General features: G+C 40.6%; 1 protein-coding gene across 10 annotated transcripts in view; it reads right to left on the minus strand.

Moving 5' to 3' along the window:
* The window catches only part of acaca (acetyl-CoA carboxylase alpha), a 34,528-nt gene that overhangs the window by 6,191 nt on the left and 10,685 nt on the right, over positions 1 to 17,652 (minus strand). For 2 of the 10 annotated variants that reach the window (XM_061086628.1, XM_061086629.1), the window contains exons 20-46: positions 16,941 to 17,041; positions 16,622 to 16,710; positions 15,920 to 16,044; positions 15,434 to 15,547; positions 14,749 to 14,862; positions 14,562 to 14,651; positions 14,325 to 14,443; positions 12,613 to 12,636; positions 12,045 to 12,194; positions 11,608 to 11,751; positions 11,398 to 11,503; positions 10,591 to 10,698; positions 10,433 to 10,489; positions 10,121 to 10,165; positions 8,941 to 8,982; positions 8,079 to 8,294; positions 7,312 to 7,467; positions 7,010 to 7,234; positions 6,148 to 6,303; positions 5,902 to 6,048; positions 5,170 to 5,439; positions 4,555 to 4,652; positions 4,237 to 4,357; positions 4,008 to 4,118; positions 1,585 to 1,728; positions 1,352 to 1,472; positions 387 to 483 (exon numbers count right to left, since the gene is read on the minus strand). In XM_061086628.1, the coding sequence (XP_060942611.1) occupies positions 387 to 483; positions 1,352 to 1,472; positions 1,585 to 1,728; positions 4,008 to 4,118; positions 4,237 to 4,357; positions 4,555 to 4,652; positions 5,170 to 5,439; positions 5,902 to 6,048; positions 6,148 to 6,303; positions 7,010 to 7,234; positions 7,312 to 7,467; positions 8,079 to 8,294; positions 8,941 to 8,982; positions 10,121 to 10,165; positions 10,433 to 10,489; positions 10,591 to 10,698; positions 11,398 to 11,503; positions 11,608 to 11,751; positions 12,045 to 12,194; positions 12,613 to 12,636; positions 14,325 to 14,443; positions 14,562 to 14,651; positions 14,749 to 14,862; positions 15,434 to 15,547; positions 15,920 to 16,044; positions 16,622 to 16,710; positions 16,941 to 17,041 (3,290 nt within the window). The other 8 variants (XM_061086630.1, XM_061086631.1, XM_061086633.1 and 5 more) reach the window with 8 other exon arrangements.

Consider the following 17,652-nt stretch of genomic DNA (forward strand, 5'->3'; position numbering starts at 1 on the left):
TGTCTTTGTATAATCCAGATTTCCACAAAAAATTGGAGAAGGATGGGATGTAGAGAAATGGAAGGGCCAAGAGAAAAAAATTTAATTTTTTAGACAGATAGGGAAAAAGGGGAAAATCCAGGAATTATTTATCACTTTAGTCATCATTGCAAGGTGTGATTTATTTAACTTTTCATTGACTTCCCAGGATAAAGTGGATGGATTTTGTATTTAGTAGGCTTAAATCTATTAGTTTGTCCAATTTGGTGCAGGTCCAAACAATTACTGGATCTAGCAGATTTAATGGAGTTTAATAAGGGGATTACTGGCAGAGGTATGCACTCTATAGTGTCATTCTAGTTATCTATGGTGTAAAGAGATGTAATCTTTGTTTAGAGTTTCGTTACCTGGCTCTGCCGACCACGACACTCTGAGCCCACGGCTGCATAATCTCCATGAAGGAGCCATGGTCAAAGAAGCCACTCTGCCACGAACCCTTTGGAGCTTTGTACACAAAGATGAGTGAAACAGGGAAGAAAGTCAAGTTAGTTACGGCCAGTTGGAATGAATCAACCTTCAGAAGACGTTATCACTTTCCCTGCTTAAAAAAAAAATCCCTGTTTCTATTCCTCATGCAGTCGGCGGCTGTGTATTTCTGAATCTGTAATCTTGGCAGCTACCATGATGGATGACTGTATAAAGAAGCTTGCTCAGCTCTTTTACTGCCTGTACACCCTGAGAAACATGCCCAGCCTGGGAGGTTACCATTCAATTAAACCTCGCCACTCATCACTACAGGAGACGTCGACTGGCCTCCCACACGGTCTACCGGTCTCTTTCCTGTCGTTAGCTGTAATTACACTGGAACCGGCTCAGTCCTGACCTGCAGTGTAAAACACGCTGCATCCATTTCGGTTCTACCTGCAGCAGCATGATGATTGGCTTCACTGTTTCTCTATTAGTTTCTCATCTGCTTCACTCTAGCTACAAACTATTTCAAAAGTTAACCCTGAAATTTGATGAAATGGTACATTTTTGTTTTTATTTTAAATAGCACACCAAAAAAATATCAGGACAAATATCAGGACTAGTGACAATTGCAATGTATGAACCATTGTCATAGTTGCATCCATGATACTATACAAGTCTATACACCTAATTTTACTCAATTTCAGCTTTTTGAGTAGAGTACGATTTGAATGTTTTACAATTATTTATTGATTTAATTATGAATATTAAAATGTGTAAAAAGTTAGGGAAGATGTGCTTTCAAATTTTTTATTTTACTTTAAGTGTACAGAGATTCTATTTATATTAATATGAACACAGAGAAAAAGACTTCAGTGACTGATGAACAGATAAGACCACTTACACTGGCTGGGACGTCCTGCCAACATCCAGCGAGGGTCATACGGAGTTTTGGTTGGAACAAACTCTACTGGCCGATCTATGGGATCCTTGGCACTGAGGATGGGCACTGGACTGGATGAACACTGAAGAAAGATTTGTAATTTTAATTTAGCAAAAACAGATAAGTCTACACATTGTGAGACTCGTATGAATTCAGGATTGAGCATCTTATTCAAAACAGCTGCTAAAAATTACCTTGGGCATGTAGGTGAGCCATTCCAGAATATTGAAGACTCCTTCAAAGTCATCACAAACCGTAGAGTGGGTCACACCGTTGTTGTGCATGATCTGAATTCCGCCGAGCTGGTTGTTCGACGTGTACACTTCTCTGCCCAGCACCTGGAGTTGGAAGAAGAAATGTAAAGGTTATTGATCTGTTTTAATATTGAGGTTTCTAGTCTTGATGTCCACTCACAGTACTTTACAGCACGGTTTTGCCATTCACCCTTCATACAATGAATCTATGTGCAGCACTTTCCCTATCACACATCACTCACATACGGCCTGCCACAGCTGTCTGGGGCAATTTAGAGTTCAGTGTCTTGCCCAAGGACACAGGCGATCGAACCACCAAACCTTTGGTTAGTGGACAACCCACTCTATCCCATAGCTGCCGAATAGGTGTGGATTTTACATTTGACAAAAAAAAAAGATCAAGGCATAAACTGTGGTGAAAAAAAAGGCTTTCATGTTTACAATCCACGTAGACACATACAGGAGTAAACAATTGCAGTGTTGCTCTTGGAACTGGCGTGGAAATCTGGAGCGCGGTTTTCTGCCCAGTTAAATTATGTGAAGATTTGGCCTATAAAAGTCTCCTCTCTCATGCCTTCCGATGGCGCCAACAGTCAATCTACCGTATGTGTTGCGCAGCTTTGGCAGACAACAGGAGGTGTCTTCACTAAGTTTCTCATTTGTGGAGCTGCTGATCAACGAGTTTGCACACAGTCGCAGACATGTCACAGAACAGCTGGGGCCCTGAATTACAAGACATGGCCCCAATCCGTTGTCAATGCAGGTGATCAGCTGTCAGAAAACTCTCCGTCACAGCAGAGCCTAGAGAAGGTGCAGAGCAGTAGCAACCCAAAGCCATAAAAATCGCTCTCTCAGCCCGCCCTATTTTCATAAGCAGCTTAGAACAGGTGGCCCAGTCCTGACTTGCTTCCATAAAAATCAGGGAAAAGCTCAAACCCTACCCTCGACTCTCACCTTTTCAGCCATCATTTACTTTCTTTATTACCGTTAATGGTTATGTATCTGGCTACAAATCTAGGGCGCTCTCCTAAAGCTGTCAGTAAAGCCTGCGGGCCTGAGAAACATTGCAATCACCTTGACATACACAAAACCCCGGCGCCTCTGGCCGTCGCCGGCTTCATTAAGATTCTACAGCAGGGAGGAGAGGATGGGATATAGGAGGAGGGACGGAGGGAGACGACTGGGAGGAAAGCAGAGGCCAACTGGATGTAACAGCTCACTGGGGTATTTACGCTAGTAGTTACTATCCAGTCCCCATGAAAATATGAGAGCTTTTCAGCTGATAATGAAATGATGATCTCTGGGTGGCAGCCTCCTGCTCTCCATTAAGTTTCAGTTAATAGCCAAGAAACCACATGATCAACGAGCAGGAAAAACGACCCTTCTTGCCATTGTCGCTTGTGAGATCTGGACCATTTTAAAACAAACACATGATGTTCTGTACTGCAATGCATTGCCTACACAATGTAGACACTTTTCAGTAATCATGACCACATGTCTAATCGCACAAATACAGCTCCACAGTGGGTGCCGTATAAAAACAATTGCTATTCCAGCAAATAGATATGCCATTATTGGGCCATTTACATGATTTGTCATGTTGCAACCCGTTATCTAATTTAAAATGGAGTCATCTTAATGCACTGACAAGGACAGAGAACAAAAAAGCAAGATGAAAGCAGAGAGTGAAGCGTAAAGATACACACACACACACACACACCCACACAAATCAGCTGCATTCAGAAAACAATTTGCCTCAGCAAAACTTCATTTTGATTAAAAACAAATGATATGGCTGTCCTGCATTGTAGCCTCTGGCATGTCACTCTATTTCTATGCAAATACAACTTCATGGTTCGCTTTCAATTATTCCACTATATGAGTGGCAGGCGGGCCTGTCACTGGGATCGGGAATGAAGACTCGCAGAGCAGAGCATGGCAGGAGGAGTCCTGGTTGCAGAGTTGGAAAAAGCTACAAAATCATAGCACATTTTCAGTTTTTATTTATTTCTTTGATATAAAAGTAATTTATGAAAATACTGTTAATTCTACCCTGTTTTTGATTGTAAAAAAAACGGATAATTATGAGCAAGCAAAGAGCTCTTTTCCAGATCTATTATCCCTTCCTCTCATCTCAGCTGAAACATGTAAAAGCTAGCTGATGAATATAAGATGTATAGTAAATTCCTCATTAAAATGCAGATGCATCAACTGTGCAAATTCAGAAACAATTTATCTGGTGCTCATTCAGTGTTATAGGAAACTGTTCAGGCAAACTAGAGGATTGTGTATTCAACCTTATAACACTTTGTTTTGAACCGAAAAATGCATTTATATTAGAAGATATTTGTGGATGATTTTACCTTGTTGAGAGCTCCAGCTCCAGTAAGAATAATATGAGAGTTGTCCACTTGGATGGTTCGCTGTCCAAGCCTGACCAGATAGGCCCCGATTCCAATGGCTCGACATGTGACCTATAGGATGATAGTGTTTGTTTTTAAGGCATCTCATGGAAGCAGGGATCAGGGATAACGAGGAGACTTCATGTGTGCGTGTGTTTTCTGTACACAACTGAGTCCACTTCAGTCTTACCAGGTTCATGGTAATGATCTCATCATAAGCCAGAGAGGATTCTCCAGCTATCATCCCAGACCCTCTCAGGTTCTCAACACCCAGTCCTTCATCCTTTCCAATGATGTCAGTGATCTTGTACCTGTTGGACAACACTTGAGCTGCAATCACTCTGAGCCAGACGTGACCTTCCACCAGCTTTCCGCCTGGAGTTACCTCTATCACATCCTCATGGACTTAAATCTGTGGAGTCACGCTCACTTGACTGATATTACAGCAGCTGGAAGATTAATTTCCTCACGTACAAAGTTTTCATATGTTATTATTATTATGACCTACCTGGATTCTCCCTCATCCTCCACATGCTCACAGTGCACAGAGTTCAGGGCTGAGACCTTCTTGTAATCCTGAGGTGTGAGGTAGAGATACTTGAAACCCTGCAGAGGAAAAAACAATGACGGCTTATTTATGACAGACAGAGATACAGGGGCAGAAAACAATAAGTCTTATAAGGAAGAGAAGAAAGGAAAAAGGGACAGAAAAGGACAAAAAAAAGAGGGTAAAGGAAAAGAGATACTTAAAGGAAAAAGACACAAATGCACAACTATAAAAAAATGCACAAAAAAGCATCCAGGTGGATGTATGAAGTTAAAAATTAAAAAAAATAAAATTACATTGAGTTGTAAGGACATTTGAGATACATAAACTTTAATGTCATTGAGCAAAAAAAAAAAATGACAAAAGTCTCATCCTAAAATCAAATTGTACCTGCTAACAAGATTTACAGAGGGAATATAAAAAAAATATATCTATTATATTAATATAAAAAACAAAACAAAAAAAACATATCATGCATAAATACAAAGAGAAGTCAAAAATGCATTTTGACATTTTGAAATATTCTAGAGAAGCCTTCAACTACAGTTTTCTGTGATTGAGACAAAGGTGGCTGACCTTATACGGGTCTGCTGGATCTTGCCACGCCACATGGAACATGTGCCTTATTTCCTCTGCCAACCCGATCCGGGCGCCACTGTTGGCCGCGATGTAGATTCGAGGGATTCCGCTCTCTCTGGCCATTTCGGAGGCACGCAGGAACAGAATGTCCTCCTGGGGCCCGAATGAGCCGATCTTGTGCGTGATGTCATTGCTAATAACGATGATCTCACGTCCCGCTGGATACTCTGGAGTTCGCAGGGTCATCCGCCAAGCCACCATGCCAATCTAGATAGACAGAGCAGAGGGCCAAAATAATTACTAAATATCGTATATATCTACTGTATCAAACACACAGTAAATACATTGGTGTTGTTTATGAATTTGAGGATAACGTGCTTACTGAAGACTTAGCTGAGAATAAGAGCCAGAGTGAGAAGTTCGACATGTTATGCTCTATGACTGAGACTACAGTAGTTTATCATTTGGTATAATAAAAAAAAAATCACAAGACATAAGTATTGTCTCTCAGTACACGCATTGATGCATTAATTTAATCCATTCAACAATAGACTAAAGACACTCAAGCACACAGTCAAAGAAAAACAGAGACACCTAGGGAGTAAAAAGGAAATTACACATTCTGAAAGGGGAGGTGGAGAACTAAAGAAAAAGGTCATGTCAAAGTACATGTGTATTATGTATTTTTTTTTTATATCTGTATTCATGTGTCAAATAAAAAATACAGACCTCGTTGCCTCCTGGCAGTCGGTTCATCTGCACCATTTGACCTTGGGCGTCTAGAACCAGCTCAGTGAAGGTGAGCAGCTCATTGGGAAGAGGGCACTTGGGTAAGTAGGCAAAGGCCTGACTTGAATGCCACAGCTTTTTCAGAGCCTGGAGAAAGAAGTGAAATAGTCCAAATGAAATGATTTAGTATTCATCAGCAGAATCTATGCATGATGGTCAAGAAGGAAGTTTCTCTTTTAACTCTACCTGTCTGAACATTTCTGGGAAGTCGTAGACGTAGGTGGTGCCCAGAGATTGTGCTTGGAAGCGCTTGGACTGCAGCAGGTCCTTGGTGACGTAGGGTGTGTTGATGAGCATGCCGTGCAGTGGACCCTGCTTGTCTCCATAGGCTTGGAACATGATCTGAACAGAGAAGAAAAAACAGTCACTTTACAGATATTCTAAAATGTTTAACCACCTTGGACTTAAGGTAACAACAATCCCGATTTTGTGCCTCATGGTGATGATGACTATGACCCTAAACCAACACAAAGCCTAACACACATTCAAAGAAGCACAACTGGTGAAGAATAATGTACACAGGAACTGGTGAAAATCAAATAGTTCTTCCTGAATCATATCTCAGCAAATCTGACACCCTGCTCTTAATATTCACTTAAATGGAACTAATAAAGCAACCACTCAACAAAAAATGAAAAAGGAGACAGAAAAACATGAAAAATAATACATGAAATGAGTACAATGGTCTGAATGGTCCCCCCCCCCCCCCATTCTTTCATGTTCCGTGTAGATTTAACATTCACTTTGGATGGATGGATGGATGGGATGTAACTTACCTGATTCGCTGTGAGACTAAACATTTACTAAACTGGTTGTCCACTAGGTAAAGAGCAAGGCACCACACTGGATGTCTACTTCACATCAATGTATTTTAAAGCCAGAACATTTATAGTCTACTACATTCTAAATTACAAACTAGATATTTCACTTAAAAAGGGATGTAGGCAAACTGAATTCTGTGATTTGAGGTTTCCAGGATGGAGCTGAAGCCCTTTTGCCTGTGACTGGACAATATGCAGATGAGATGAAAGATGTATGAGTGCCCCACCTGTCGGTCTTTGGGCCCCACCTGTCCCGTTCGGGAATCAGTGACCTCCTTGTAAAGGCTGATGTCCAGGTAGTAGCCCGATTCGTTGGTGAGAAAGAGGCGGATGGGGATTTGTTTTCCTGTCGGTGTAAGGCGGATGTTAATTTTCAGCTCGGCCTGCAGGACACGCAGCTTCCACAGGCGGCTGCCGTAACGCATGACCATGGAGCGGACAGACTCTTCAATCTGTAGATTGCAGAGGATGATTAGATCAATAACACTGAGAGATGTATGAGCGTGTATGTTTTTTCCCCCCCACAAACCTTTGATGGGTCCATGATGACTGTGGGGACAAAGTTAAGGAAGATATGGTTACAGTCAGTTCGCACTGTTGTGTTGTTGAACGCCACCTCCAGCTCATCCATGGCTTCCAGCAGCAAACGCTCTGCCTCATTGTGGAGATACTCAAAAGAGGCCTCCTAGTGATGGAACAGAGAGAGAAAAATGGGTAGGTATAATTACCTCCACTAAGGAAGTAGTTTTATCAGGATAATGCAAAAACTACAGGACAGATTTCTATGAGACTTGCCAGAATGATGTGGTTTGGGTGAGAAGAAACCATTTGATATTGATGTGGATCAGGGGGCAGATGCAGGATTCTTTTTATAACTTTCTTTAACATAGCATTTTTCTACACATTTGTTGATTTGTCAGTGAATTATGTGTGAATATTGATGAAAAATTCAGACATATTTAGAGCCTTTGTATCAATGAATGCTCACAACATTGTACTATTCCGTAAACAAATCTGGAACTAGTGGATTTAAATAAAAAGGTATCAAACCTGTTAAAAAACACCAATATAAGCAGAACTGGCAGAATGGTAAGCAGAACTGGCGCTGCGGGATGAACCAATTCCATATACAAATCTGGAACTAGTGGATTTAAATAAAAAGGTATCAAACCTGTTAAAAAACACCAATATATGAGGCTTGTTGTAATTTTAGGGGACTGTTGGGTCTATGTGCAAATATAGAATAAAGAATATAAAGCAAAACAAAAAAAATTCCTTGCACTTTTGTATTCTTACCTTTGTAACCAGATCAGAGTGGCGGATAATGGCTCGGACAAAGAAACGGTAGTCCGTAACCTCTGTGCCCGCCTCCACGCGGGCTGCACCCAGGTACAGGTGCATCTTGTGGTTGGCACACGGGATGGCAGTCAAGGCAAAATTGCGCATGCGGTTGAGCTCCAACTGGAATGCTAGCGCAGGCTCCAAATGACGATAGATCCTGTCCTCTGCAAACTATCAGGAGAAAAAAAAGGACATGATCACAAACCGCAATACAACACTCAAGTATGTTAATCGAGCTTGTTTCCTGAAGATTGTTTTTTTTTTTCCTTCAAAGTTGGGCTTCTCTGCTATCATCTTTTCCATTAACACGGTAATGCAGTAAAGTAGTTCAAATTGGCAATTTCAGGAGCACTCGGTTGATATAAGAGTAGAGAGAGATGCCTGTGAGCCACACACTGTATTAAGTAAATGAAATCACGGGCAATCTCGTTCTCAGAAAGCTGCTAATGGGCGTAATTTCTCTTAAATGGAAGAAATAGTTAAAAAGGTTCATTACTTTAATGAGTTTTGGTGGTATCGCTGAAGTGAAACTATCGGGGGGTAACGGAGGGGTAACGCTGATTGTGATAGAGTGAAATTCAGAATCGCCAAGGGGGTGAAAAGTTGTTGTCTAATGACCACAAATGGTTTTGAACAGTTTCCCAGCAAAAGGAATTAGATTTATCTGTTTTTTGATGAAAGAATCCTAGTAATTTGTTATATGAACATAAAGGTTTATTCCCTCATCCTTTTAACAGAAAGTGGTCATTCCAACATTCAGAAAGTCCTGAGTGAAAGTGACAATTTGACACAAAGCTGGTGAAATGTGGACACTCACCTTGTCTCTGGCACGGAATGTGAAGAATTTGGGGAATTCTCTCTGTGTGGAAGATATAAATAACAAGAATAAAAAACATAAAATATGTCTTTACCAAAAAATCATGGTTGTAATTACAGCAGTTAATTTTTAAGGATACCAAATCAGTTAGAGCATGCATCAACGTTAAACTCTAATCACAGCGAGTGAAATTAATCTGTTCTGAGCTCTGCTTGAATTGCAACACGATTAAGTGTGGAGTGTTAAGCAGTGTTGGTCAAAAGCTTGTTCTACATGCAGCGGACCCTCCTCTCCTGTTACTGCCGGAATCACTGCGTAGTCTTTCGGACAGCACACTCACATAATAATGGTGATAGGCTACACATATACAGCACCCCTCACTATGCTAATGAATAAAACATTTCCTTCTTTTCAAAGACATTTGATCCCTCTGAATAATGCCCGGCAGCCCTGTTTGACGTTATCAGATGAAGTGTCACACTTGCCGAGACAATGCCCGACCGATTGGAGATGCTCTCGTCGCCTCGCAGGCTTCATGATAACGAGAGCACAGCTACAGTACACACACTGGAGGCCTCTGCGGCAGTGATTTGACACTGATTACACATCAAATTCACTATGTAGTGAACTGAGGGGGGAACAAATTTGGGGCAAAGATACAGAATGGCGCATACTACAAAAAAAAAAGGAGCCTTTATGTAACAAGAGCCACATAATGACGGTGACACCAGTTAGCATGATTTGCTCTTATCATTGATTGTGGTACCATCCAAGAAAAAAATCAAAGCCTATTGTCCAAATGAAAGCGGAGACGAAAGAACGGAGCGTTTCCCAGAATCTGTTCCTGTCCTCAATACCCGTCATTATCGTTTTCACAATCAACAGAGTACAAACATAAAACTGCCAAGATTGGAGGTTCGATTCCTTCACCTCTCTTAATTCTAAAAAGGAGTGTATGTTTCTCTGGTTTTAATGACCCGTCGATCTAAAAGTATTGATTCTGGACAATGATGGGTTAGGTTACTATCTTTATCTATGTTGGCACAATAGATAAAATAAGCTAAATCTTGGCTGTATATTGAATGGGCTTTCCTTGGTAGTGCCAGAACAGTTTTTTACAAGAGTAGATGCATCGATAATTGGCTGTTTGTCCTTATCTTATGTTTCAGCCTCTACTTACATGAAACCTTTGGTCCACCTCACAGTTGACTTGCTTCCTGAAATCCTGTCATCATAAATGCAGCAAAAGCAAGGCATGCAGGAAGAGATACAGAGACAAACAGGAAAATAAGCCAAATTTAAAATGCAAATCATAACAATTACAACAGTTATGTCATCCCACATTATTCAAAGTATTAGTAATTGCAAAAAGAAAGATGCTGGACAGTTCAATTGTATCGTTTTTGATACATGCTATTCATAAATATTGAATAGGTGACATGCATGGTGAAGACGGGTAGTTGATTTGGTAAACATGAATTATGACTCTCACCTTCTGAGCAACAAGGAAAGTCAGCCGTCTGATGCCATGTTCAAACAGCAGGGATTTCTGAAATTCAGAATAAGACCTTTCGGAAACATCTCAAAACATTTAGATCTCTCTACTGAAATCTAAAGAAAAAAAGCAATGCTGTGTAGACAGCGCCCAACCTTTGAGTGAGTGAAGTCCCGGAAGACGGCTGCCAGGCCATCATCATCTATGTCACTGTCTGTCTTTATCGCCACATTCAGGATATGGATTGGTTCATCCTGGATATTCTGGGTGAAAAAGCAAAAGACATTTCATTCTAAAAGATGTACGATCATCAGGCCAGTTATACGGTCCTGTTCATAACTGGCTTACATGCGTCTTGGGTGATCTGATCACAAGTGGACAGCTCTAAGTACTTCAGTTCACTCCTGGCATTAAAAATTGTCTCGAGTAACAACTTGTGTTCAGATCTCACTTCCCTTGTCTATTCGCCAAAATAAGGAATATATCTTTTTCAGTGTTTTTAACCGGAGGAAAGTAGCAGCACCCTTTCTCTGCCTAGCCTGCAAGAAATGAATAAGAGAAGGTAATACACACTAGGTCTATTCTGTGGCCTGCTCAAGGCAAACTGAATTGCCTGCAGATGCACAGTATCTTTATGGGATTTTCGAAAATCTAAAATTTTTGGGACAAGTCAGTCACCTTCTGCCATTTAAAAAACGCGTACGAGTAAATACTTCCTGTAATAGAGAAGACGTAGGTTGAGTAGGCGGCCCTTCAATGCGGCCCCAGGCAAATTTGTATATGTATATTGCTAAAAGAATGTGGCTACAAGTTGCATAGACACCCTTTGAATATCTGGGTGATGAGACATCAAGGAGTCCTTAATCCATCGAGCATGCATTTTCACAACTGAACTTGGAGCTTCTCCAAATGCACATTTTAATGCCAGGTATGAGCAGGGCCTATCAGAAGTCTGTTCTCACCACCTTGATTTCCTCTTCGCCATACAGGACAGGATTACCTCCCTCTGGGAAAGTTGGACTTGAGGGAGGAGAGTCAGAGAAGCAGCTAAGCACGTCTGCTATATTCCTGTAAAAGGAGGGAAATCACACATGCCATTAATAGCACATAATGTCGTCTTCACCCATGAACAAAATGTACTTAAGTTGATATCCATTTACACAAGGACTGACCTGGTGAACTCCTGGAAGGAGCGGAAAGCGACCATGGCTCCCATGCGCTGACAAGGTGGTGTAAAGGAGTTGTCAAGCAGAACATCACTCACGCTGGATAAATGCACCATTCCGTAGTGGTTCAGGTTGGATGAGAACGACATCCTAGGGTGTCGACAGAGAGCAGTTATTAAGGAAATCTGACAAAGCACTGGACTGGCTTTGTAAAGATGATCCCCGGCCACCGGATTGTTTAAGATAGACCACAGGTTAGTCAAATTAAACCAAAGAAAATATTCCTTTCAAAGGAACAAGGAAACATAGATCCACCAGGAAATCCCTTTTGAAAGATTCACCCATTTCACTTTGTTGGGTGTTAGTCCTTTTGATTGTAGGAGGCCTTCCCTGAAGGTATACCCACTGAAAGTACTCAAAAAAAGAGGTTTTGTGTGTCAAACCTTTCCTCAGGTTCCGATTCTGAGGTTTCTGTCCCCTCAGCATCATCATCCTTAGATTTACTATCCTGTGCTTTAAGGTCCTGGAGTTTAGTTTCCACTAATTTAGTTCCCTTGGCTTTTACAATGTCCAGGATTGGAGCAGAAAATTTCCTGCCAGGACAGTTACAGGTTTCAGTTAAGGAGATTTGCACTGGTGTACAACATGTATTTTTTGTAACAAGTTATTCCATTTCTTTACAATACTGAAGCACACATCCACACAAAAACAATAATTAGGAATGTAACACACTTTCACAAAGACAAACAGACAAATGTTTGACACAGAGGCTAAATGCCAAATAAGAAGCTGTCGTCAGTAAGAAAAATTGAGCAAGGCTACAGACCAGTTGCTAAATTCAGCTTGATTTGAGGAAAAAATGAAAGCACCATAACATTGTTACGTAACGTAACAGGTTGTTGACTTAATTACCAAATGAATCATTCTTTTTCATATTTTTTTCTTTGAACATGCGGCTAACTAATCTACATTCACTAGACGTCAATGCCATAGAAAGAATTTTTACAATACCTGTTTAGAGTGGGGATGTTCCCTCTGCAATTAAACAACATTGATTACTAAGTGGTTAGTGGCAGGCATCAGGGGAGGGAGACAGCCAGTGTGTGTGTGCGTGTGCGTGTGCGTGTGTGTGCGTGCGTGCGTGCGTGCGTGCGTGCGTGCGTGCGTGTGTTGCAGTCATCAGTACCTACATGGATGAAATTATTGTATGGAAAAAAAACACACACTGACTGCTCAATTTACAACATGCATCATCAGATCTTATAGCTTCCTTGTCCTGAGATTCACTCGGAACAAAGACAGGGGATCATTCTCATTGTGAAGGTTAATTAACATTCATTAAATCACAAGCATGCTATAAAATGAGCGTGTGATAGCACCACAAATCAAAAAAATGCAAGCACCGAAAAGGTACACAGTGCACATACACGTAAACATACAAACATTCACGCAAAGACGGACACAATCACAGTGGTAGGACGCAGGATGTGAGTGCAACATGCTAGGCATGTACAACAGTTTGTCTTTGGTTTCTCTCCCATTCCCAAGTATAACGAAAGGATATACAATTTTTTTCCAGGACTTACAAAGGAAGAGCAACTGACATGAGATTCTTGATGCTGAGAGCTTTGTTGCTCATGTCACTCGCACTTTCAGTCTAGCAAAAATACATTATTTTGCACATGAGGAGCATTTACATGGAGAACAACGATGAACAACGACAGAGCTGGGAGAGGGGGCAGAGGAAGCTTGGCACCATGGCATGGAGGACACAAAGATTGTGGACTGAATTATTTCTCTGTGTTGGAGTGATACAACAAGCCTCTAAGCACAGCCAGTTGCCGACAAAAAGCCCCTGATCGGTGCCCAGTTAGCAGTCATTGTGAACTCTTCAAAGACACTTTTAGAGAGGCTCCCCACAAACTCCTATCTGACCACTGTAGGCGAGTACTCCAGCCAATCAGAGAGCAGGGCAGGGGGAAAGTTCTTGTAGTAGTAAAGTGCCCACTGACTTTTTACACTGCACTTGTCTATAATTGGGGAAATAAGCAATACAGATACGTTTAAGGGACAGGGTAACCCAAACTCAGCCCAAGTTATTGCACTGCATTGGGCTCAGGTTGGGTTCAGACACAGATTGCCTGCAAGGTTTTGGGTTGGGCTCGGAAAGAAGAATGCAGACCCAGATGCACTCTTTTCAAACTACACAGTTTCACCTGTCTTATGTTTGTTGTGTCTTTCTGTGAGCAGGATGACACAGAGGATCAGTCAAATTCACTGTGTCTCTTCCTGTGTGTGTTTTCATATTTAAACATAGTTTGGGGACCAGTCGGGTGTTTATCCTGGTGAAGAGATCATGTAATGTGTGATCCCCTGTCGCCAGTCAGTCTAATAGTGTGAACCCATAATGACTGCAAGACTTCCGATCACAAGACAACAAGTCATGTAGTGTGAATCGTACAGCGACCAGCCGACTTTGAAAGTCGTGTAGTGTGAACTCTGCTTCAGAAATAAAGACAGAGAACCACCAAATGATGACAACAGAGGATGGCTGCAAGTATATACTAATATATATAATTAAAGAAACAAATAACTGTGCTGCCAAATTCTATATATATCCCTGTTGCAAGCATTGATTCCTGTCCACAGTGCCATTTGGGGAGGAGGGCAGGAGAGGTGAGACATAGGACATGAGCTTTGCAGGCATTTTGTGATTGTGATACCTGTTAGGATGCGATGTAGGCAGCATGAACTGGAACTCTACGATACACGTGTTGTCCCTCAGCTGTCGATGCTGGACGCTATTGAGCTCGTAGGCGATGTATGCTCTGCGCACGTAAACCTGAAGTTATCAGAGAGGAAACCACAGAAAATATTAGTTAGCTATTTGCTAAGTGATTATTTTTTTAAATTACATAAAAGCTAATTGATTTGTAGGGTGAAATCATCATGGGTCTCACCTCCAGGGCAGCCATCCTGACCACCTGATTACTGTGGTAGAAGAAGTTTGGCAGAACATCAAAGATGGACGTCTCTGAGAGGATCAGTTTCTAGAGACAAAAATTGATGTAGAGGTATCTTCAACACTTATTATTATCAAAACATGAAATCAAGCCACAACTGCTTGTCGAGTCCTTTTTTACCAACCTGCAGGTTCTCGATGCAGAATTGGTGTCCGTACATATCAATAGCAGAAAGGAAGATGGACTCCACCTGGTTGTGTCGTAGCTCATAAGAGGGAAGGTGGGAAGCTATTAGTACCTGCAGAGGGGGAAGGTGCAGATAACCTTCCACGTTAGGTATACAAACGTAGGTTACACATGACATTATTATATGCATCACTTTTGAGTCTCTTTTTTTACAGTTTCAGCTCCATCTTTAAAATGTTTAAAGATCTTCGAAGGTCTCGTTTAGTTTTTTTCCTAACAAATAACTGTCATAGGGGAGTAAACAGTGACATCTAGTGGTGAAATTCTCACTATGATCTGTGCAGAAAAACTTCTGTTGTTGAAAAGTAGATATTACATGGTTAATTTACATTCAGCAGAGGCTTTGAGCACTTCCATTTATAAGAAGTGATATTTCAATTCCATGTTTCCCTTACTGATACCAATTCCAATACCTGGACTTGGCATGTCGGCCGATACCAATAACATTTATTAATGAATTCACAACTAATGTATTTACAGCTGTATGTTACTATTTGCTGTTAGAGAAAAGAGATTTGCAGTTTCATCTGGGTAAAACTAACATATGCATTGCACTTTTTTGTTGTTTCTGAATGTTGAGGACTGAGCCCTTTTTGTTTAAATAAATTGATCAACCATCTGACCTGCCGAGCACGAAGCGCCACCTTGGCATTGGTTGTCTTGCTGAGCTGGGTGAGTTCGGTCAAGATGGCCATCAGTTCATCTGTCAGTGTGGGATCACGGCCACACAGCTGGTCCTGCACATTGGAATATCAAACTAGTTATGTTCTCCTAACACATCTACTTAAGAAAAAGAATAATAAGAAGGAACATCCAAAAATTAATATTATTTTTCCTATTATCCCCATTTCCTATAAGGACAGTTTACATGATTGTTTTTCAGAAATTGCTTTCACCAATTACTTGCTTTATTGAACAGCAACTAGTGGAATTGAATAATAACAAGTGTACTATAGGTCTATAACATTGTTGCTAATGCATATGCTTAAACATATACAAACATATATATCAGCATGGTTAATATAGCTGACCATCCTCGTAACCATCATTAAATTGATAAAAGTTATAGAAGGAAAGTCTTAAGTTAAAATTCCATCACTGTCACTCACAATCAGCATTGTAACCAGCAGGTTCTTCTTGGTGACTTGGGCATGGGAGAAGATGTAGTTAAGCACATTGGCCATGTCGCCTTTGTTTTCCTCACGCAGAGCAAACACACATTTGTCATAGTGTCCTGTAAACAAGCCAATGCACAACACACAAGAGATTTGGTTAAAACTGTATAGTTGAAGTGCAATCACAGACTGCCCTCTAAAAAATGCTACAGGTCCTTCCAGACTCTTAACGACTTAAAGATTTTATCCAAGTGACATTAGAAAGCTTTACAAAGTGCAACAATATCCTAAATGTGCAATACTTTCATGTGCAATGTTACAATGTGCAACATAACAAAACACATTTTCTCATCCGTTTTAATACTCTATGTTTAATTCTATTAATTGTTTGTTTTCATATATATTATACTTAATTGTGTCTACTTGTCTGTATGAAACCTTCCGTACCACTGGGACACTTCATTTAATTGTACACTGTGAAATGTCAATAAAGGCATTGAATTGAACTGAACTGAAGATGCTGAAGGAGTTTATTGTGACAGAGCGCCACCAAAAGGACAGAACAAGTAAATGCATTTCTTCTGATGAATTTGTGTTACACAACAAATTAAACCCCATTACCCCTGCATGTTCAAACATGTCCCCACTATGAAACCTTGAAACAAATAAAGTCAGTGAGTGGCTTTTGTTCCTTACCATTCTGAAACTGGATCTCTACTTTCAGGTATTGTCTGAGCAGGTCCATCACCACCGCCTTCATGTGTCCTCGGATACCACTGCGATACCTGTTGGAGAGAGGAAATAAGTCAGACAAAAAAAAATGCACCAAGGACCTCAGTAGGCATGTTGCAAAAACATAGATCCACCGATCAGGAGATACAATGACTACGAAAACAAAAAAAAAATCAAAAAAAGCAGTACATCTCAGTGTTATAGTGTCACTGAGGGTCATCAGATTACAATGATCAATGTGTGAAACCTTTCATCACTTTGACGTGTTGACTACAGTACTCACTTCTGTACCAGCTGAACAATGCTTTGAGTGTTCATGAAGAAGACCTCTCTCTCCGACTTCTTGTTAAGAGTAGCAGCGTGGCTGTCTAGGATGTTTGCAATCTGGAAACAAAGGAGATAAACCATATCAGCATTTTATCCCAACAACAGTGAAGACTAATAAGCAGGTAATCCACGGAGCACAGATGATCCTCTGCATTTGTCAGGGACCCCACAGAAAATATGAAACTCTGACAAGGTGTGAAATAGTTGAGAAAAACTAGTTAAATGTTGTGAAGTGTGAACGAAGCCTTTCACTTCTACTCACATTATTGCACTGGGCTGCTTTTGCTTTTCATAAAGCAGGCAGGAATATGAAATTCATAAAATATGCTTAAATATCTATTAGGGTTTTCCAATCAATAGCAAATCAAATCCAGTGTAATCAAATGAAAGACATATTTCTTATTGCAGATTTAAATTGAATAAATATTAAACACTTTCTCTGAATGTGTGTGAGCGAGTGGGAGAGATAGAGAAAGCACTTAAATCCTTTTTACCCTTTTAATACGATTTATGTTTTGAAATCTATTGTTTGCACAAGAATCTTCGCAAAGGGTGAAGCAGGTTGATACATTACATTTTCTAACAGACTGGAAAATCCAAGTGAATCCGGACAATACAGGAGAGAATTCATGATATCAAACTAATTAAGCCTAAGAAAGGAAGCAATT

This window comes from Limanda limanda, chromosome 14, assembly GCF_963576545.1.
Source record: "Limanda limanda chromosome 14, fLimLim1.1, whole genome shotgun sequence".
Taxonomy (NCBI): domain Eukaryota; kingdom Metazoa; phylum Chordata; class Actinopteri; order Pleuronectiformes; family Pleuronectidae; genus Limanda; species Limanda limanda.